Source organism: Aquarana catesbeiana, linkage group LG04 (genome assembly GCF_042186555.1).
Source record: "Aquarana catesbeiana isolate 2022-GZ linkage group LG04, ASM4218655v1, whole genome shotgun sequence".
Classification (NCBI taxonomy): domain Eukaryota; kingdom Metazoa; phylum Chordata; class Amphibia; order Anura; family Ranidae; genus Aquarana; species Aquarana catesbeiana.
Genome location: NC_133327.1, coordinates 565,446,625 through 565,470,539, shown reverse-complemented (window position 1 = coordinate 565,470,539; position 23,915 = coordinate 565,446,625). Strand labels below are relative to the sequence as shown.

The window sequence follows — 23,915 nt, the reverse complement described above, 5'->3', positions numbered from 1 at the left end:
ATGGCGAGGTGGTAAAGAGGTTAAAAGTCCCCTGTTATCTTTGCACTGCTTCCTTTGTGTGAAATACCTGGTGATCCTGCGGGTCCCCCTGCTTTCCTATTTCAAACTGACCACACCAGGCATGACAGCACATCCATCTCAGTGTGGTTAGGTTTCTGACTGTGCTGTGCTGTCCTCAAAGGGTCAGACTTCTGCTGAAACGCCACCCTGCACAGCCATTCACTGGGAAGATCAATGTACTACTGTTTCTCCACCCCCACCTCATTAAGCCCCCTATGAAGCTGAAAACAGAGATTATGTGATTGATTTAAAAAAAAAAAAAAAAAAAAAAAAGGATGTTCTATAGATCTATACTAGGGTTGTCCCGATACCACTTTTTTAAGACCGAGTATAAGTACCGATACTTTTTTTCCCCAAGAACTCACCGATACCGTTTACCAATACTTTTTTTTAATGTCACGTCACAGTGTTTTTTTTACAATTTTTTTTTGTGTTTTTACAATGCTTTCTTTTTTTTTCAGGGAGGGAGGGGGTGGACGGTGTCTGTGTGTTTTTTATTTTAATTTTTATTATTATTTTTTACAATAATTTTTTTTTATTATTTATTGCAATACTTTTTTTTTTTTTTTTTTTAATTTGCCCTGTTGGGGGGCTTTGTGAAATATCAGGGGTCTTAAGAGACCCCTGAAATCTCCCCCTTAAGACAGAGCAAGAGACCAAGGATAGAGATTCCCCAGTTCCTTTCTCTGCAGCCTCAGCTGCACTGAAAATGAATGGAGAGAAAAGACAGCGGCTCCTCTCCATTCATAAACTGAGACATCGTAATCACAGGAGATTACAATGTTTCAGTTATGTGAATGGACAGAGTCAATGATCACTGACTCTGTCCATACAGCAAAGGAAGGAGGACGACATGGAGAGGGACAGCAGAACGGAGGGGGACACGGAGGAAAACTGGAGTGGGACAGCAGCAGAACGGAGGGGGACACGGAGGAAAACTGGAGTGGGACAGCAGCAGAACGGAGGGGGACACGGAGGAAAACTGGAGTGGGACAGCAGCAGAACAGAGGGGGACACGGAGGAAAACTGGAGTGGGACAGCAGCAGAACGGAGGGGGACAGCAGCAGAACGGAGGGGGACAGCAGCAGAACGGAGGGGGACAGCAGCAGAAAGGAGGGGGACAGCAGCAGAAAGGAGGGGGACAGCAGCAGAAAGGAGGGGGACAGCAGCAGAAAGGAGGGGGACAGCAGCAGAAAGGAGGGGGACACGGAGGAAGAAAGGAGGGGGACAGCAGCAGAACAGCAGGGGACGCGGAGGAAGAAAGGAGGGGGACAGCAGAATGGAGGGGGACACGGAGGAAGAAAGGAGGGGGACAGCAGCAGAACGGCGGGGGACATGGAGGAAGAAAGGAGTGGGACAGCAGAACGGAGGGGGCATGGAGGGGGACTGGAGGAGGATGCGGTGACAGTCAGCGGTGATCGTGTACTAGTATCGGTATCGGGACAACCCTAATGTATACACAAACATTTTACCTTTCATTTCCATTTTAAACTGAGTGGGTTGTTTTAACAGGTAAGGGTTCACATATACTTTAAGGTAAAACATTTAATGTTCACTTGGTACCTGAGAACTGCTTCATCCAGCTCTTGAGGTCTATTAGTAGCCCCCATGACAAGGACTCGATCATCCCCTCCAGACTGTACCTAAAGTTTTAAATGAATAAAAATGGATACAAGTGAAGAGCTGTATACTGATTTGTCCAGGCAGCAGTAGCCCCTTTAGGCTTAGATTCCTGTACAAGACTGCTACAATCAGTGCTGCAGTATAAGGCTCCATACACACTGGAGAACAAAAAAAAAAAAAAAATGGCAGTTCACTTGGCAGAAAAAAAAAAAAAGCTAATTTATGTACATAGTTTAGGCAAGTTTAGTGTTTTTTCTGCCAAAAAGCTCCAATCAGAAATGCAAACCAGAATTTTTTTTTCTTCTGCCTCTAAATGCAGACCTCAAAAAACTCTTTGCTCTTTCTTCTAGCAATCTGTGTTTGTGTGTACACCACCCGTGGTGCATGCACAGAGCACTGCTCCCCGCAAAATGACCAATGAAATAGGACTCTGATGCATAAAATGGCTGAGCGAATGGCAACAGTTGTAATGGAGTGGCGAGAGAGCAGTCTGAGCTGGAGCAAGACAGACAGAGAGGCAAATCTGCCATAATGTACAAATACACTGATGAGCCATTTTATGACCACTGACAGGTTTAAGTGAATAACATGGATTATCTCGCTAAAACGGCATCTGAAAAAGTCTGTGGGATATATTGGGCTGTAAGTGAACATGTCTCTGAAGTTGATGTGTTGAAAGCAGAAGAAAATGGGCATGCATATGATGTTGCTTATTGGGCTGCATAGCCACAGACCGGTTAGGGTGCCCATGCTGATCCGGGTCCACAGCCAAAAGCACCTACAATAGATATGTAAGCATCAGAACTGGACCACGGAGTAAGAAAAAAGCTGGCCTGGTCTGATGAATCAGGTTTTGTTTTACATCATGTGGATGGCCAGGTGCATGTGCATTGCTTACCTGGAAAACAGATGGCACCAGAATGCAATAAGGGAAAAAGGCAACCTGGCAGAAGCAGTGTGATGCTTTGGGTAATGTTTTGCTGGAAACCTTGGGTTCTGCCATTCATGTGGATGTTACTTGACATGTATCACCTATCTAAACATCGTTGCTGACCAAGTGCACCCCTTTATGGAAACAGCATTCCCTGATGGCAGTGGCCTCTTTCTGCAGGATATTGTGCCACTCTGCAAAAATGGTTCAAGAATGGTTTGAGGAACAAGAGTCTGAGGTGTTGACTTGGCCTCCAGATCTCATTCTAATCAAGCATCTGTGGAAATCTGCTGGGAAAACAAGTCCGATACATGGAGGGCCAACCTTAAAACCTACAGGACTTAAAGAAGCCGCTACTGAAAGCTTAGTGCCAGATACCACAGCATACCTTCAGTGGTCTAGTGGTGTCCATGCCTTAATGGGTCAGGGCTGTTTTTTCCTAAAAAAAAATGGGGACCTACACAATATTAGGTGGGTAGTCAAACGTATGGCTGATCAGTGCATGCTATGCATACTCGTACATTATAGAAAGTAATGCTGCCTTTCCCTGCACTATAGTTGTACTATAACGTGTCCCTGCTATTTATACCATTATCCTTTTTTTAAGAGCATAAATAGGCTTTGAAAGTTACTAAATCGATCTTGTACCATTTAGGTATAAGGAAAGAATACTTACCCCATCAAACTCAATCAAAAATTCAGTTTTTAATCGTCTGCTAGCATCATGTTCTCCTTCTCTTCTTTCGCATAAAAGGCTATCAACCTCATCTGCATGGGGAAACAGAATTCAAGAAATAGAATTAGAAGAACAGGACTTACTATATGCTAAAGTTTGAGTATTTTGCAAAAGTGATTTTCTTTTTCAACTGAAAGCACATCCTCCAGTACACTACCAAGAGGAGGCCAAAGTAACATCTTTCAGTAAAGTTTCACTCCCCCACCAGTGCCTATAGATATTCCCAGGAAATTATGCTCCAGAATTTTAGGGAGTACTGGCAGCATAGTAAGAGAAACATTACTAACAATTATACTATTAAAAATGTATACTGATTTTTCCTATCAAATGGTATCCTCAGTATCCTCCAAAGTACATCAACAAACATTCTTTGTGTTTTGACAAAGGAGGAAGAATCCTCGTAAACGCGTTACCACCCCCTTTCCAGCACCACCCACCACCCCTCATGAGGCAGGCATCTCAGTGCAGAATGGCAAACACCGGTGGGATCTTTTGACAGCTGTCAAACTCAGGCTGTGTGAGCTGGTGGGGGGAGACCTACATCATGCCGATTCACACAGACAGTGCTGCTTCACACAATGCCGATACATGCTGACTTTGAGATGGGGCTCAGGTACATCGCTGAATCGAGATGGGGCTCAGGTAAGTATTTGTGGGGGGGGTCTGGGGGGCTGCTGCACATAGAATGCACGAAGGTAAAAAAACTTGTGCCTTTGCAACCAGTTTAAGCCTAGTACACACGGGTCGAATGTCAACCGTCTGACATTAGGCCCATGTGGCTCATGACCAAAAAAAAGGGTCCGCCGACTGGCTCCCATTCACCGCTCTCAGCCAAAGGCTGAAGTGGAGTGTCCTGGCGGGGGGGTGTCCCCTGTCAGAACACAATAGTACAGCGATCTCCCCTGCCATACTAACATCAGATTGTTAGTACAACAGCTCCAACCTGAGCTGTCAGTTTTTTTGCATTTAACCCAGCAGTAGTGTGTACGAGGCTTTAGAATGAATTTCTGGAATGAAGGCATGAACCTTAATTACATGGCTAGAGGGCGCTGAAAGAAAATCATAAGAGCAGAACTCTGATCCTTAATGGTGCTAAAGACAAGCTGCTCCATGCCCTCGAATTCGAAGCCAAAATTCGAAATCCAGAGAAGGAATGCGGGTGCAAACCCACAGCCTCACACCAGAAAACGTAGGCCTTCGAGGTATGATGAAAAATCCTCCTAGAGGTGGATTTACATGTTTTCAAGCTAGAGATGGTGAAGCAGAGTGGAAGATCGATTATTGAGACAGGAGCTCTTCCCACAGTGGTAAGTGCTGGAAGGGGGATGCCTACAAGCAACCTTACCCCGTCTGAGGCCAATACGGACCAGAATTACTGGGATCCCTTCAGCCTCTATCCAGAATAGTAGGGCGAGGGAGCAACTTGAGAGAAGCAAAGGGGTAAATGAGCTGGTAATGGATTTCACGGCGTCATCAGCGCATCCATTGCATCCGCCAGAGGGTCCCTCGTTCTTCCCACAAATACCTTCCAGCTGAGACAGAAGGCCAGCAGATCCACATCTGGTGTGCCCACCACAGACAGGTCTGACAGTCCGGATTCAGAGTCCAATATCTGTCCAGAGTCTGACAACTGAGGTAGTCTGCCTGCCAGTTGTCCATGCCCTGCATGTAAATGGCAGAGAGCCAAGCTCCTCATCCTGCCATGGTGATTGACAAAGGGTACATTGTGGCATAGACCGAATGGATCCTGACCAGGCGCCATTGAAGCAGCTCTGTCCAATGAGCTAGGTAAAGCCTGATTGTCTGGACTCCTCCAGAATCCTGTGGCTTTGAGCCGATCTGTGACCCAGAACTACCCTCTCCCAGCCAGACAGGCTAGTGTCCATTGTGGCCACTATCCAATGGAGAGGAAGGGAAGAGTTCATGGCCCAAAACACTGGCGACTGAGGCCACCTAGCCACTTGGGGGGGGGTGGGTCCTAGCCATTCTTCCTACACGAATATGGTTGTCCAAGGATGCAGGGGACTTGTCATATTTGGATAGAATGTCCCTTCACAGAACCCTGATATGGGACTGTGCATACGTGACTGCCTCGAACATGGATGCCACGAGGCCCAGGACCGGCATGCAGGAACGCAGAGAGAACTACTTGCAGAGCAGCAACAAACTTCATACAGAAGACTTGACCGTGACTTACCAACCAGCCTGCGATCAGATTAACCTGTCTAACAGAAGCACATGTATTCTGATGATAGATGAAGGCAGATGGACTGGAGGGAGCCCAACCTTCCTTAATAGGTACAGGGGCAGATTGAACACCCAGCATGTAGCACAATGGCTGCAAAGGTGTCAATTCTGCCTGACCTAAGGGTGGGCTCCCTCCAGTCCATCTGCCTTCATCGATCTCATCAGAATACATGTGCTTCCAGTGTGGAGCCTCTTATAATTTAGAGGTAGGGTCTACAGATCACAGGGTGCCTTGCCGGGGCCTGTAGCTTATGCATGCATTTGCAAATTTGTACAACTAAACCCCTGTTTTTAAACACATACTGTTAGACAGGTTAATCTGGTTGGTTGCAGGCTGGTTGGTAAGTAGAGCTTGGAATTTTTCCAAGGATTTTTCCTTGGCTTTTGTTTGATGGGCTAGGAGTGCCTGGTGTCCCCCGCAGAAGCTTTGGAGGGCTTAGATCCTCTGAGGAACAAAAAAAGCCACCTATATGCAGAGACGGTAAGTTCCTCCTTGCATCATGGCTCCTTCCCGTTAATGGGTTGCGGGAGGGGCACTATACCCCTCCCCAGAAGGGTCTTGATAATGTCATCCAGAATGGCACCGAAGAGTCAGCCACAGCTTTCTCTGACATCTGGGCCCCAGGACAACAATCAGGTCATAGCACTACCGCCGAGACGGAGAGGTTGAGAAGCAAAGGGGCCACATCCAAAGATTCATCACACAGGTACTCCAGACCCTGGACCATTGATTGTCCCATTCAGCGAGCATCTGAGACACCAGGGACCTGGCGCAAGCACAACACTAAGCCAGCAATCATAAAACATTGTACAGGTGACAGGTTCTTCCTTCTGGTCTACAGGATCTTTGAAGGCAGAAGACTCCTTCATCAGTCTAGTGGTTGCCTTGTTCAACCTAGAGATGGGAGATCCACTTCAGGAGGAGAAAGACACTTCCTCAGAAGGGCCTCCTCAAACGTGTAATGCAACACAAAGTTTTTGAAACTACAAAAGGACACTTCTGGACTTTTAAAACGGACTTATCAAAATAGTTTGGGTAAAGATAAACCCTGGTGGTGTGAGCTGGCTTATAAATACCAAAGGGGTCAGCCACGTCTTCAGAAGCCCCTGAAGTAACCTCAATTGCTAACGTTTCCCGTACAGAGGTAATTAGTGCGGCCTCCAGCAGTTTTACTAGTCTGGGGGGGGGGGGGGGATCATGTCCTCTGAACACGCAGAAAAAAAAAAAACTGGGCCTGCCACGGCTGCACCGAACTCTAGCCCGAAAGCCATCTGAGAGACAAATGAGTCTAGGACCACCAAAGTCCATCCAAGGGAATAGAGGACCCTGCCACCTCACTGAGGGGAGTCTAAGGAAGGAACGTGTTCCTGAGACTCCATAGGAAAAGCCCACCCCAGACTAGTCGCTGCTGGCTGCAGATAAGCTCTTTGACTTTTTATTTTTGTGGGTTTCCATTACCCTTTTAATCCTAATTAAAACATTGATGCTGCATTTAGCTGGTGCCCCCTTGTGTTCCTTTTTGTAATTTCAGAGATTCGTTCTGTCTCAGGTGGAGCTGCCTGTTGAAGTGCAACACCCTTCCCATGGGATTTTTATGAACTCCCTTCTGAACATTTTATTAACTACCTAGGCTACACAAGTGTATCTTCATATTTATCTAGGGGGTAGTGGTTAACTTATGTGGATGGTGCATTAGAATTTATTTGTGTCACAGTTTAATTTGTTGTTTGAGAAGGGAATAAAGCATATCTGAAATCAGCAAAGAGCACATACATCAAGAGCTAACATTAATCAATATTTACTTTACTCTTTGGCTTTGCTAAAAAAAAAAAAAAATTCACTTTGTGGTGTTAAAACCCATATACCAAAATCATTACAAAGCAGTTGATGTTAAATTAAAAACTTGAATTACTTACCAATAAAAATAATAGATGGCTGGAGTTCCCTTGCCACCGAAAAAAGCGCCCGCACTAATTTTTCCCCCTCTCCTACCTGGAAAAAAAAATTATATAGATTTATAAAAATACAAAAAAAAAAAACACAAAGGCCAAAAGAAAACCACACTTAAAAGCAGGTTGCATCCTTGGCAAATGCAGTATTTACATGCATTTTTTATATATGTACAGGGTTTTTAAAACCTGTATTTGTATTAATTGTAATAAAAAAAAGTAGGTCATACAGGCTATTAGATTTTTCTTTTCAAATTATTAAATGAATATTACACATACTACACACATTTGATTACAATATGTAAAAAGCACAAAGTTTTTTTCTTGGTGTTGACCTTAAGGGAAACGAAGGAATTGTACAAAAAGCTTAACAGGGTGATCAACTCACCTCACCCTTTCCTGAGACTGAAAAGCCATGGCCAACAGCTCATTGCCATAAAAAATTAATAGCTTACCAATCACACCAAATCCTCTGGACCATTATCTTCGGGCTACAGCTATCTTACCTAACCTTGTGTTTGTGTAAATGGAGAAGTGGCTATGGTTAACATTAGTGAATTACACCAAATCATCAGTGTAGGTCAGAAGGTTCGAGTCTCTTTGGATGTCATCCAGCAAATGCAGTGAGGTTCTGAACTCTTCAATACCCCTTCCACGACTAGGTTAGACCCCATTTTGTACCCTCTACATCTCCCTGTCACCTTATCCCCTTTCCCCATTTTCACAATTTGTAACTAAAATCTATGTATATCCATTTGTCTATTCAAATGTATTCATTCAAATACACCCAACCCTTATTTTAAGAACTAACAGTCATTCATTAGAATCAAGACACCCAAACAAAGCACATTTTACAGCAGGCAAGACAGTACGCACATTTGCATTTCTAATTTTCAGATAGCAGTTTGCCTACACTGATTTTATCTTTAATGTGAAAAAAGCAGTGAATATTTAAAAGTAGAAATAAAGGTATGTTTTCATTTTGAATAGAGTAAAGTAGGGTTATAACACCTGTCAGTTTTATTTTTGCCATTTGTGTCCCGGTGAGATTTCACTTCCTGTCCCATAGCCAAAACTGGAAGCGAGAGGAAATCCCTCCATAGTGAAAGAATCCCTGGCTGTCATCAGGGTCGACAGAACTAGCCTCCCCAAAGGAAGATTTCCCCTCTATTTCTGTTCTTGGGACAACCCAAAATGTTTTCACATTTACTTTTGGTTATAATGGTAAACATCACAAATAGAGTAATTAACTCTCCTTATCAGACAACAATAAAAACCCGAGAGGTGTTCTAATCCTTCTTCCATCTATCTACTACTAAAAAAAAAAAAAGTTTTGCCTTTTGTTATACTTTTATTTATTTCATTTCTTATAATGTGAATGTCAAAAAAGCATGGGTTTTCGTATTTTACCAATGTTCAATAACAAAAAAACAGATACTTGCATATTTTGAAGTGAGACTTGCTGCACTTATATTAAAAAATGTTGCATTTGATTCAGCGGCTACTGCTTTTGCCTGAAATAAAAATATAGAGAAACATTAAAGGAAATGTAAAGTTAATCCAGGAGAAAAAAACTCACAGTAGAAAGAATTTCTCACCAGCATAGTCTTTCCATTTCCAGGAGGGCCAAATAGCAATAACCCTCGAGCGGGAGTTCTGAGGCCAGTGAAAAGCTAGAAGCAAAATAGGACACAAACATTTTTTTCAAAAAGAAAGTTACTTTTAATTAAAACATTACCTAACAGTAATAAACAATTGTTTAACATTGAAACCCTTCTTTGCACAAGAACATAACCATTTATGAAAAAATTTAAAGTGTCCATTCACATGTTTAAATTAGTAATTTTCTCACATTATAAATGGTCTTCTCACACTGTTAAAAACAATTCCTCATTTAACAAAAAAAGTTATACAAAACAAACATGACAGGAGAGAAATAGGGACTGCCAAAGCTAACCCAATTGTGAAACGGTTAGTTGACGGTTATGCTGGCATTGTACTAATAATTTCACTTACCTAGAAAAAGTAGGACAACCATGACAGACACATATTGGAGGAGGGTAAAAAGAATCCCAACATGTTTTAAATATATTAATAGTAAAAAAATCAAAGTCAAAGCATATTGGCCTCTTAAAAGATGATCAAGTAGTATACAAGTTGGGGGCGTGGCCTGAAGCTGCATGCGGTGAGACGTGTCTGAGTTGAGCTCTGCCGGCGGTATCCTTTCTGATTGATCCTGATCCCGTTTACTTGAGCTACCCGCCTGGTAATCTGCCTCCGAAGTCCTGGTATACTGTGCAGACATGTCCCCACCACGCAGAAAGGCTGACACTGCAGCTAAACTAGAATAATTCCTTCACCAGGACGGACAGTCTCAGGCCAAAGATGGCGGCTCTCCGTCCTCCTCGCCTGCCTTCCATGCTGCTGACAAGACCAAGTAGTATGCAAGCTGAAGGGGATGATAAGGGACTATATACAAGATTTTAGTACTGAGAACGGTATCATTAGCAGTAATCGGCATGGATTACTAAAGAATTGTTCTTGCCAAACCAATCTATGAACCTTCTATGAAGAGGTGAGCTGCCATCTAGATAAAGGAAGGCTCGTAGACGTGGTGCATCTGGATTTTGCAAAAGCATTTGACACAATTCCCCATAAACGTTTACTGTAAAAATTAAGGTACATTGGCATGGACCATAGGGTGAGTACCTGGCTACAAGGGTGAGTTCAGAGGGTGGCGATAAATGGGGAGTACTCTGAATTGTCAGGGGTGGGAAGTGGGGTCCCCCAGGGTTCTGTGCTGGGACCAATCCTGTTTAATTTGTTCATAAACGACCTGGAGGGTGGGGTAAACCAGTTCAATCTCTGTATTTGCGGACAACACTAAGCTAAGCAGGGCAATAACTTCTCTCGTAGGATGTGGAAACCTTGCAAGAAGATCTGAACAAATTAATGGGGTGGGCAACTACATGGCAAATGAGGTTTAATGTAGAAAATTTTAAAATAATGCATTTGGGTGGCAAAAATATGAATGCAATCTATTCTCCAGGGCAAGGGTCTTCAAACTATGGCCCTCCAGTTGTTCAAGAACTACAATTCCCATCATGCCTAGCCATGTCTGTGAATGTCAGAGTTTTACAATGCCTCATGGGGTGTGTAGTTCCACAACAGCTGGAGGGCCGTAGTTTGAGGATCCCTGCTCTAGGGGGGTGAACCTCTGGGGCAATTTAGGATGGAAAAGGACCTGCGGGTCCTTGTAGATGATTGACCATTTTGACTGCGATGTACGGAGTCCTATGTGTACCACTGTACATAGCAGGCAAAATGGTGAATTACTGTGTAATAGTATTCACTCAATGTATCCAAACAGTATAACCATAGATGATATACTCATTGAAGTATATAGATTTAGCACTAGAGTGTCCTCAGGCCACAACAAAATGGCCGCGGACACTCTCTATTAATTGACAGCTATACCGTCCAATCATATTGCCCCCGAGGAAGATACGGAAACCCCTTGTATCGACACGCGTTGGGGAGGGGTACAGGACAGTACGTTTGGCAGAGGATCTGCCAGGAACGATCAGCACATCCCGTTATTGGCCAAATTTTTCCCACCGATTTACATTTGATATAGAGTGGCGCACTGACACGCCTGGCTATTGCGAGTACCCTGTGTGAGATTTTTTTACTGTGTTTCATTAAATTGTTTAAACATACTATACCATGAAGTTCTCCTTTCTCTATTGATATACCAAGGCATAGTGATGACCAATTCAGGATTCTGGACATACTGCTGAACCCAGAAGTGGTTCTAATGCGTGTATTGATCAAGCTTAACAGCAAGGTCACACGTTTTAAAGTGAGCGTTCAATACCTAGGGGGGAGCACCTGAGTGAGAACACAGCATCTTGCTATTGGATCACCTACACAGGATTTACTGAATCGCATGGACCTTGGAGCACTTATAGATTGACATCATTTGAATTTTGCACAGTACACAGAAGCACTTTCATCTCTTTTTCTTTCTATTTTATTTTGAGTTTTTTGGATCAATTGACATTCACGATCCTGTGGTCTTTTATGTTTTAAAACATATAGATATTTTTTCACATGAATGCACACTGTCACTTTACTTAAATGGTTTTATTTATCACATGATATGTATATGTTTGTATATACCTTTATGTATTGCACTAATATCACTTTATAGTGGATATTTATTATTCCACAACATTTTATGCTTGTATTTTTTATAGCGCAGCGTACATATTTGATTATTCTTGCATGCTTTATGAGACACGTTTAATGCTTGCAGCTGATTAAAAGAGTAATTATTGGTCATAAATTTGTATGTTAGTGGAGGCTCACAGGACGCTGTATAGTTAGTGGAGCCTCACAGGACGCTGTATATTTTAAAATAATACTTGGGGGCTAAAAATATGAATGCAAGTTACACACTAGGGGGAGAATTGAGGATGTAAAAAGATTGGGGGGGGGGGGGGGTCTTAGTTGATGACAGACTCAGCAGTAGCATGCAATGCCAAGCTGCAGCAAGCAAGGCCAGCCAGATATTAGCTGGCATCAAAAAGGATATTTACTCAAGAGACAAGACTAGAATTCAACCACTTTAAAACTCTGGTGCAGCAGTCCTCAGGAGGGATGTGCTGGAACTGGAGAACGTCCAGAAAAGGGCAACAAAACTAATAAGTGGGCTGGAGGATCTCCATTATGAGGAATGATTACAAAAGATTAGGCATAAGAGGGGATATGATAGCGATATACAAATATCTTAATGGCGATTTCAGTGTCGGGAGGAAACTATTCAGTCTCTGGTCATTCAAGAAGACACATGGCCACTCAATGAAGTTGGACAAGAAGTGGTGGTTTCAGCAGGAAATGTTGCCAATTTAAAAAAAATTATTAGATGGGCATCTTATTGAATACAATATACAGGGATAGGGGAGGTGGAGAGACATAAATACACATACACACACACACACACGTTGGACTGGATGGACTACGGTCTTTATTCAACCTTACCAGCTAGGGAACTATGTAACTAGAAAAGGCAAAACAAACAAAAAAAAAAAAAATAGATTTTGGGGTATCTCAGCCAATGGGCAGGGGTTTTCTTGAATCCCTTGGCTTGCTGGGAGAGCCTATATATTCGGGTGATGTCAGGTGATCTTGGTTCTGTGCCATCTGGACGGCTGTCTGGGTGGATGTGTTTCATGTTGCCCGGGCTGCTAGGCCGGAGATGGGGCCTATCCCGGGCACATCTGGCTGCTAGGCTGTCTGAGGGCCTATCCAGAAGCAAGAGAGCAGTGCAGGGTTGGGACTGCGGCTTGCAGTCAAACCAGAGGTGACGGTTCTGCCGGCCGGAGAACCTGTCGTGGCCGGAGGTAGAGGGGAAGCTGTCGCCAGTAAGGGTCTATCCGCCTTATTAGTAACTGAGTAACTGAAGCAAGTACCAGAGCAGCATTCTCACCAGACGAGGACGGTGAAGAATCGTGAAACTTCAGTGGGAATCAAGCCAGAGACCCAGCCAGCGGAGGTGATGATTGCAGAGCAGCCTTGTGTGTCAAGCTAGGGACCAAGCAGGCCAGCGTGGGTGAAGCTTAAAAAGGTATCTAGAGTGCCAAGCTAGGGACCCAGCAGATAAGCAGGGGTGACGCTTGAGGAAGATACCACTGCGAAGAATGAAGGAGCTTAAGGGATTCAGTGACAGTGGGTCTAGTGAGAGACCGGGAGCTCAGTGTATTGAAGAACTGCAAGGAGCGATTGTAGTAAGAGTGAAGGAACTGTTAAAGACGGTTGCCATAGGAGACAGAATTCCTACACATGCCGTCTTGCTGGATGCCTTTCCCTGCATGGCTGCCCTTCTACTGAAGTCTCGGAGTCTGCCAATTAATCTTGCAACATATATATATATATATATATATATATATATATATATATATATATATATATATATATATATATATATATATATATATATATATATATATATATATATATATATATATATATATATATATATATATACATATATACACACACACACACACATATACACACACACACACACACACACACACAACTCTGAATCTTTTCTGTTTGCCTAGAAACTAATGACCACATGCTTGAGCTTATACTACTCTGATTCTCATGCCATATCAGAGCATATGTTTCAATAAAATTGTATATGAATCGACGAGACTGAAGATGACAAAGTCCCCTGCAATAATAGAGTGTCCAAAATTCCTCTCCAGCCCAACAGGTTGACATCCATTATGGTGATCTTCCAGAACATGGGAAAAAAGGCACTGCCCAATTGTAGAGCCTGGCCCTCTATCCAGGGACCCAACTGGATTTTTATTAGCAATAAGGGTCTGCACACCACTATTATCATTCAGCAACCAAAATAGGTTATTTTTAAGGTGCTTTAACCTCTCCACAGTTAATTAATCTGTACAACAAATTTTAAATATATAGAGTAAGCACTCCACAAAAAATGCTTTAGCAATAAAAGTTGTTTTAGACATATAGATACAATTGGTACAAATGTTCAAGTATGTCATATCACATCAACCATAATACAGTATAGGTATTCACACCAACAAAAAAACATGCATGTATATATTAAAAGTGAGCAATACTTAGAACATATAGCAGCTGATGTTCATAAATACATACAGGAGTTCAGTACCCAGAATAGAGTAATGCAAAAGATAGCAGAGCCAGACCCTGGTAAAGAGAGAAGACGAGGTAAAAAAAAAATTTGGGAATGTAAGAACCTCCTACCTAATTTACCAGTCCAGCACATGTTCCTTATACATAATGGCTGCTACTAACAGCCACTTCTCCGGCCAGCCATATATGACATCACTTCTGGTTCCTCCCTGATCCCCAGATTTGCCAACCACAGCATGGCTGGACCATTTGCCAACAAGCTTCTGACAGTGCAAGACTGCATGTAATATGGTACAAATAATGCTTAGCAAGAACTCTGATGGGGAAGTTTAGGGTCAAAACTAAGCCCCTGCTGCCTAGATGTAATACAATACGGAAGGGGGGAAAAAAAAAAAAAAGAAGAGAGAAGAGGCCTGTAACAGAGCAACAGGATGGGCAATGAAATCTGCATCAGGGTGGATTTGCAGGGGAACAACTCCACATGAGAATTCAAACAGCAGTTGTATATTACTAGGAGAGACTAACATTTTTCACATTTCGATTTTAGATCCAAACTGTGTTTACACAGGCATTTCATGGTTTGCTTTGCCTAATGAAGTCAACATCCTTGGCATCATACTAATTCTGCCATGTACTGCCACCTACATTCCTAAGACATTGAGAAGGAAACCAGCCTGCCCAAGTACTGCTTACAAGAATTTTAATGTGATACATCATAAAAATGTTTAAAGAAAAAAAAAAAAAAGCTTAAAAAGCGCCAAATTAACAGAGAGCAGTAATTTGGAAAAATGCTGGGTGTATCTTTTTGTGTATTGTACTTCAGTAGTTATCAAGTATTGGAACTATTGATCATTAATTTGGAACCACTGATCAATAATAGGATAGGAGCTGCCTACAGATAAAATTTCAAAAAGACAACAATACAATATCTGATCAATAACATTTGCCTATCATATAGCTACTAAATCACTAGAATACAGCAACAGTACTAAGTCGTATTATTGTGTAAACCATTCCTCTCAATGTCCCAAGCCTAGTATATATCCATAGATTGTAAAACAGAAAGCTCCCCTATGCACCCAACTTGAAAATTACAAAGTATTAGCAAGCATAAGTTACCACAGATACACTCAGTGCCCTTATATATGTATATGTATCTTGAGAAACTAGGAATATTAGTGACACCAATGGAAAAAGTACAAATGCCACAAGTTTCCTAAGAAAAAATAAATAAAAATAAAAGAAATAAGAAAAAAAAGTTCCTGGAACACAGCATACGAAAGAAAACATTTACTTTTGTACAGTGCTGCTTTAGTTCATTTAGGCACAGTTAGTATGCTACAGCTACTCGTAAAGGCGAGTCTCCAGAGAGGAAGTCAGGTAAGAACTGCCTCAGCTTTGGACCGATATATCCATAAGGAATCCTCAGACATACTGGCTTGATGTAAATAAAGGAGTCCTGGTGTGAACTGTAATACAAACAGCAGTCATTGCCAACAGCAGGCCTAATGCAGAGGCAACACCAGTATAAACTGGGAACCTGTGCTCCTTATTTAACTGGAGAGCCCGCCAGGGTTACCCATATACGACCTGAATTCACGGGTAGCTGTAGAGGACTGTAGAAATTCCAAAAATTCTGGGCTGTTGCAGAGAAAACACCAGTAAGAATTTTAATGCATCTGGCATGAATCTACCACTAACTATTGACAGCAAAAAGATCTTTCAGAAAAAATCCCCAAATGAACAGAAAAAAAAAAAAAGGATAACTGAAGAAACACATTCACTCTCCTTAGGACAGCAAAAAACCGAAGTATAAAGGTTGTGGGTGGGGTTATCCTGTGCTAACCGACAGCTCTTTTGTTGCCAGTGTTCACTTCTCCTGTAGGCAGGCAGTATAACCCAACAGAATTCCTGTGTCCCTCAATGGATGATAAAGAAAAGTCAGTGGATCTTATATGAGAGTAAGCATAACAGCCAAATAACTAGCATGATCAGTAGGAAAGCTTAGTAGTAGTAACCATGCATCTCTTAAGATCGGTTTATTTTGCATACACATCCAAAATTGATGATCCTCACTGAGTTCTGCTACTTTGAGGAATTCACATCCCCTGGCAGATCTTGCATGGGAAAAGTCTATGACCTAGGTCAGTGATGACGAACCTTGGCTCCCCAGATGTTTTTGAACTACATTTCCCATGATGCTCATGCACTCTGCAGTGTAGTTGAGCATCATGGGAAACGCAGTTTCAAAACATCTGGACTGCCAAGGTTTGCCATCACTGACCTAGGTTCAAAGATGAGTAACAAGTGCCCAAAGTGCTGCAGTGGTATAGGGAAACCTATAGTGAGATAAAATCAAAATGATCATTGCTGACCTCTTCTTATAAATTTGCGAGAATACGTATACAAATTCTGACTAAAAAAGGAGACCCTGTCACCAGACCATTCAGTAAAAAACAAAAAACACACTTCCCATGAAATGATATGTTCATTTTAATTTTTTTCTGCATATTTACCAGTAAAAGCCTTCCTTGCATAGACATCCAAAAGTCCCAAGACTGCTGCTGGGCATGGTCTTCTGGGATGTGATCTCAATAACCCCAGAGCTGACACTCAAGTGACACTATAGCAGGGTTGCTCAACCAGGGTTCCATGGAACCCTAAGGTTCCTCCAGGGGTTGCTTGGGGTTCCTTATACAATAAACAATTTCTGCCTCTCAAATAAGTTCCCACTCACACCATTCATATATTCAGTTATCTGTAAGGGGGCAATTGTTTCCAACAAACACAAGTGTAAGCATTCTCCTCAGTGACCATCACACCAATGTATCATGAGTTGTAGATATAGAAATTTTTAGCAGGGGTTTCCTGAGAGAAGAAAGTTATTTCAAGGGTTCCTATGTGCTCTGTAGTATTCCCCTTACTTTCCTCAGCAGCTAAACACAAGGTTAGGTAGGGAGAGGGGTGGAGAAACTGGGTACACATGGACCAAAAAGTCGGTTCGGCAGGAACTGGCTGACTTTCAGCCCTTGTGTACAGCCGTCTGTTCTACAGAGGTTGCTCTTCTGCTGTCTAACCGGCATGCTGAAAAAACAGCATCCAATCAGCCATTGGCCAATCAGTGTGTTCCGGTGGGGGGACAGTCTCCTTCAGAACACAAGCACACAGGTGGGGAGTATGCTGCACTAACATCGCTTCTGTTAGTATGGTGATCCCATTTAAAAAAAAAAAAAAACTTAGGGTGTACCCAGCTCAACACTAATGCCGCGTACACACAATCGCACATTCTGACAACAAAATCCATGTGGTTTTTTTTTTTTCGACAGATGTTGGCTCAAACTTGTCTTGCATACACACGGTCACACAAATCTTGTCGGAAATTCCGAACGTCAAGAACGTGTTGACATACAACACGTACGACGAGCCGAGAAAAATTAAGTTCAATAGCCAGTGCGGCTCTTCTGCTCGATTCCGAGCATGCGTGGAACTTTGTGCATCGGAATTGTGTACAACTTTGTGTGATCGGAATTTACGACAACAGATTTTGTTGTCAGAAAATTTGAGATTCAGATCTCAAATTTTGTTTGTCGGAAATTCCGACGGAAAATGTCCAATGGAGCTTACACACGATCGGAATTTCCGACAACAAGCTCCCATCGAACATTTTAGCAAAGAGGGAGGGGGTTTGTCATAGGGAAATTATTCTTTCTGGAGTAGTCAAATCTTCTAGCAAGTTCAAAGGCACATTGCAAGTGAATAAATAAAAAATGTGTGAAAAGGAAAAAACACTTAAGTAAGCACTAAAAGTGAAACTGCAGGCAAAAAAATAAGTTTCACTCTTGTTACAATCCTCATTCCCACAGTCCTCTACTAGTACACAGCAGGTACCGGTTGATCCTGCTAGCTCCCTGTTCAGCATAGAACTTCTGGTGTTTGGCCAACAGCACTATGTACTGGCACTGAAATGCAGAACACATTCATGTTGTTGGCACCCAAAAGCTTCCCCATCTCATTGATATTACATATTAAGGGGGTATACTGGATGCTTTCTTAGCTGCACTTGCACAGGATTTTTAGAGAAAGCTTTAACTGTGCCTATTTTAAAACAGCTTGTCCCCTACTCCCTGCCTTGCTTTCCTCATCAAAAACTTATGTTGACTGCTTCACTCTTGCCCTTACATCAGCCCCTATCAAAGTCTCTGCCCACCGCAGGAAGAGGCATTGTAGGAAGGTCTGTGGCCAAGTAACTGCAGCTAAAGCTTAAAAAACAAGAAAAAATAAATAAAGTCTATTTCCTGGAGTATAGTACAGGACACCAGCTTCTTAGCCTTCTAACTGGGTTATATGCAGTCTACCATCAGGTGATTATACACTGACCAAAAATCTGCTGAGATATCCCCCATATAATCCTTCCAACCCCTAGCAAGCCTCAGTTTTGTAGCAAGCAATAGGGAGGACATAAGAACAGAGGAAGGGGTCCTGTGTCCTCTACTGTACTCAGGGAGACGGATTTTGAAAGTGACATAAATCAAATCAACGGAAGTAAATGGGAGTGCCTCAATTTCAGCCAGGTAGGATTTCATGAAAATACATGTTTAACGTTAGAACAGGTTCACAAATACAACCAATTCAGATATGTAGCATCGTTATTATAGAGAACATACCTCTGGGCGAATAGAAGGGAGTATCACTATTTCTTGCAATGCTTGTTTTGCTAATTCTTGTCCAGCTACATCAGTAAACTTAACCGATGGGCCACTATTAAAAGAAAAAAAAAAAAAAAACAAAAAAAAAAAAACACACCAAAAATGTTAGGATGCTGCGGATTTTAGGATTTTTTTTTTAATATATATTTTAAAACCACCACACCACACTGCAGACATGTAAAGCATGCAAGGCAACACATATACCTGTCTATAATTTCATTCAAAATAAGATTTGCAAGGCTGCTATCTACATTTTTTAAATTCTTCATATCTTTTTTCCTGAGTCCAGTAGTAGGTGTTGTTGGCTTATTTGGTCTAGTACTTTTTACACCTGCTCCCTTAAAAAAGAAAAAAAAAAAACAAAAAAAACATTAAAAGTAACGAATACAACAAGTATGCACACATTCAGCAGAAAAAAAAAATGAAGTGCATATCAAAATTGGAAAATGTAAGAGCATACCCTGCTAGCTGTATGAGAGACTGGCCTATGCGAGGAGGAGGAACTGGAACTGTTGGGTATCCTAGGTGAATGGGAAACTACTGGAGATACAGCTTTGGGTGTGGCTTTTGCACGAGGAAGATAATTACTTGCAATGGAGACTGCATCTTTCTTTTTTGGAACTGCACCCTTTTCTAAAATGAAAAAAAAACAAACAAAAAAAACAAAAAAACGTAAGCAACAATGTTATATAGTGGAAATACGCAACAGTACACAACAAAATACATCAAATTCATAACCCATGTCTTATATCTCTGTGCATTTGTGGTTCTGTTCATTTGTGTATTTTTCAGTTTTATGATTTACATGTTTCATCACTTCTGTAAGACTGAATCGATATTTCTTGCTGTAATGTTATGTTAGCTTAGATGTTTCGCATTTGTGCATGGCTCATTACTCCCTATAAAGCAAATGTAGGTTTTTAAATTCGACTGCAGCAACTAAATGCTAAAATAAGATCAAGCACGTAATGCTGTACCACCGCATTTAAGAATGTATTATTGCTAATTTGACAAAAGCATTAGCACCAAAATGTCTAGGTTTCACGTACGCAAAAGAACAATGGGGTCAACAGTCACATTTGTTGGCATCCCTAACTACTGCCAGCGGACCATACTGGGAAACGTGAATTACCCTTTGCTAGGAATTTCCAGGTGATACGTGCCTGTGCAATAACATGGAAAGGTTCCCCCTGCCATGACTTAGCAGGACCCGTGTATCAAAATCCATAGGCGAATCCAACTGCTTGTAAAATACAATGGCTCACCTGGAGCGTCATTGTACAGAATAGTTGCAATAATTCTTCCAAGCCAATAATCGAATCAGAAGTAGCTACAACTCACAAACTTGCATAACATTATCTGCCATTACAACCAGAAATCCAAGTAACTGATCAAATCATTTTATGTTTTTTCCAGACTGCAAAAAAAGTCCAAAAAGGTACATACTTCGGAGGGTTAAAAAAAAAAAAATACAAAGAAAAGAAATAAAAAAAATAGCAATTTTCCCAATTTGTATACCGATTACCTCATTAGCTACAACCAATGTTACAAGTAGAAGGCTAACTGGTCTTGCAAATAGAAGTCATAAGGCTATCAGTTTAAACAAGATATGACTAAAATCGCATAACTAAACCATCTTTAAAGTGAAACAACACTTTCAGTGCAGAAATATACTAGCTATAAAATACATTTTGAAAAGTGATGGAATACAAATACATGTCATATGCAAACAATGTTACTCTGCTTTAATAAACTGTCTACCCCTTACAGTACTTTCCCAGAATGGCTTGGGATGTCACATTGGTTTTTTTTTTTTTGATCTACTGAAAGCCACAGGAATTCAGAAAGTCAGGGTATTCAAAAATTCAACTGAGGAGTGGGCGAAAGCCACAGACAGGCCCAAGATGGGATTGGGAATGGTCCACCTGTAGAACCAACACCCAAACCCGAACCAGAAGAGGGGAAGTCTCCCCATTAAGAGAGGGGAAACTGCCAACAACTAAGGGAAGGGCATAGTGGATCAAGCGGATGCTCAAGAAGAGGATATGAGAGATCAGTGCCAAGGGGAATAACTCCACCTGAAAAAAACAAAACTGAGCCTGAACCAGCGAGAGGCTGTAAAACCAAAAACAATTAAAATTAAAAAAAAAAAAAAAAAAAAAACAACACAGGTGAAACTATTGAAATGCCTGATAAAGAACACACAGAACAATATGATATGTGGTATAAAAAAAAACCCTGGGAAAAAAGACCCTAGAAGAACAGATGTACAAAAGGGAACTCTGAACAAAAAAAATTGGCCCAGAAAAGAAGAGCAGCCAGTTTACATGTCAAGTATGTGTCACCAAAGTATAAACCATCCTCTAAAACTTGCAAAGAAAAATAGGTACAGAATTTATATATAATTCACAACCCCAAAATTAAATATTATAACTGTGTTCCATCAAGCCAGGCATTCCCAGCCTTGTACGTCTTTGAGGCTGGTGACTTCAATGGTTGTTAAGGACATTAGCAGTGCCTGCAACGCTAAGTCAATAACAACCGGTGATGTCACCGGCCTTATTCACTTAGCATGGCTGTAAATCCCAGGGCATATAAGTCAATTGGGCCAGTGACTGCAATGGTAGTTTCTCTTAACCACTGAAGTCACTGGTGTCTTTAAAAGTGGATCTTCACCCAAAAGGGGAAGTTCTGCTTTAAGGCCTTCTCCCCTGCTCCTGTTTATGAAATGGCACTTTTGGGGGGGGGGTCGGCGGGTACCTAATTTTAACAGGTACCCACTGCCACTTTTGCTCCGATCGCCTAGGCAATTCTTAGGAAGTTCAGTGCCCCCTCCCCGCAGTCTTCTGGGACACGTGCGAAGTGGGCACCCACAGTTAAGATGCCACCACCGGGGACAGAAGACTGGAGGTGAAAACGGCTGGGGTGAGCACAGCGCTGGATCGTGGGACAGGCGAGTGGCTGTTTATTAAAAGTTTGCAAATACAGTTTTTGTAGCTGCTAACTTAAAAGAGAAGCTCCAGCCTCCTGTGTAAAAATTAGGTAAAGTAGCAGGATCCCAGTGATGTCACTGACCATATATGGTCAATGATATCACCAGAAGACCTCTGCCCTCTTGCTACAGCTTTCATCCGCCAGACTTTACATTTGACAGGTGACAAGCGAAGGAAAGGGATGAGAAGATGGAGAGAATTATAAATAGAGAACAAACTGTTTTGGAGAGATTTAGACATACATATAAGTGCAAGTAAAACCAAAATGTCTCCTACAAGGTGGTTTTCTCCTTAGCTTACAACTTCTACCAAAAGACAAAAATTACATTACACAGAGCCAATAAAAAGATTATTAACCTTTAGATTGACAATGACAGACAATTACTCTCAAATTTTCATGAATACAATAGGTTGCATGTCCGTACATTTTACTGTACAGTCGATTACTTCCACCATGGCCTCATAGGGCTTATTTTGTAGACCAAGTTATTTTAATAAAAAGTGGATACAAACTTACTGTAAATAAGGGTTCAGAATGTTACGGAGAAGCCAAAATGCTTAATGTTAGATTAAGGATATTCTAAAGTAAACATACCAAATCTAAAATGGTTTTAAAATCTGTGTCCACTCAAAAAACAAAAAACAGGCTTTCATGTTATCCAACTGTTGGTCATAGTTTAATGAAGATAGTACGTGGATCAAGCTATTAGAAGAAGAAATATGTTCAAGTTTATTTACAGATATCGGATGAGCATTTTTAGATCCAGTTATATAACCCAACGTTCTAATGTCTAATGACATTAGACATAATAGGCCACCCAACGTGTTGTATTCTGATTATTTCACAAGTGTCTACTTTAGAGTGGCCATTCCTGTTGTAGGGAATGCCCAGATAAATAGGACAAAAAACAAACACAAGAAATTGTACATTTTTATCCTTTACATGCAGGTGAAGCTGTCCATAAAATGTGACATTTACAGGGGCTGGGAAATGCTGATGGATGCTTAGAACAGTCAATCTTTTCATCATATGGTTACATTTACTCAATACTGAAAAAAATTATGCCGCGATAACTGCTTAAAGTTGAACTTTAGTCAGACAAATGAGTCCTGCTAGATCATTTTGTGCTGGCGCCTTTTGCAGACATAGCATTATAAAACATTAAAAATAATAAGTGCCTATACTGTTTAAAATCCAGCAATACACTGTCAATCGACGCATGCTCAGTTGCTCTCTATTCTTTGCCACTGTGCCAAAAATTAGAGTCACTAGAGGCCAATCTGCTGACAGCCTAAAGATCTACTCCTGCTCGGGGGCTCTGGGCTTCAGCAACATGGTGGCCTCAGGCAAGAAAAAACAGGAACAATTCACACTCTTATTTTGGTAGAAGAATTATTAAAGCGGAGTTCCAGCCTTTTTTGTGTTTATTAAAAGTCAGGAGCTACAAAGTGTAGCTCCTGACTTTTAATAAACACACCTGTCCCATGATCCAGGGATGTGGCCACCCGAAGCCTCGTGTTCTCTGCCCTGCCTTTGCAATCACAGCTTGCAGCCCACCCCCAGCCAGGTGTGCACTGCGCATGTGTGAATCGCGCTGCGCGCCCTGAATGGCCGGGCAATCTTCTGGGACCTGTGACGTGTCCCAGAAGATTGCAGGGAGGGAGGGGGAGAGGAGAACTTCCACTCGGGCCCGAGTGGGAGCTGGGTACCTGTCAAAACTCTCACCCCTCCCCCAAAAAAAAAAAAAAAAAAAAAGGAAGGCATGCCAGATGTGGCATGTCAGGGGGTCAGAGTCCTTAAAGCAGAACTCCGCCTTAATGTGGAATGAATGTTCCTTGCTAAAGAACATTTCTTTTTTTTAACAAGTTCTGCTTTACAAATTAGTTGGGAGTCCAGCTTTTATTTGTGGCTTTTTTAAAGTTCATCTAAAAATAAACACTCTCCACATTTTGACAACACTGCAGAGATTTCA

At 41.7% G+C, this 23,915-nt stretch overlaps 1 protein-coding gene across 1 annotated transcript in view; it reads right to left on the bottom strand.

Moving 5' to 3' along the window:
- SPAST (spastin) overlaps positions 1–23,915 on the bottom strand; it is a 73,915-nt gene that overhangs the window by 14,677 nt on the left and 35,323 nt on the right. The window contains exons 5-12 of the mRNA XM_073628027.1: positions 19,410–19,582; positions 19,154–19,287; positions 18,908–19,001; positions 9,146–9,220; positions 8,990–9,061; positions 7,515–7,590; positions 3,291–3,382; positions 1,624–1,703 (exon numbers count right to left, since the gene is read on the bottom strand). Of these exons, the coding sequence (XP_073484128.1) occupies positions 1,624–1,703; positions 3,291–3,382; positions 7,515–7,590; positions 8,990–9,061; positions 9,146–9,220; positions 18,908–19,001; positions 19,154–19,287; positions 19,410–19,582 (796 nt within the window). The remainder of the gene's footprint in view (positions 1–1,623; positions 1,704–3,290; positions 3,383–7,514; positions 7,591–8,989; positions 9,062–9,145; positions 9,221–18,907; positions 19,002–19,153; positions 19,288–19,409; positions 19,583–23,915) is intronic.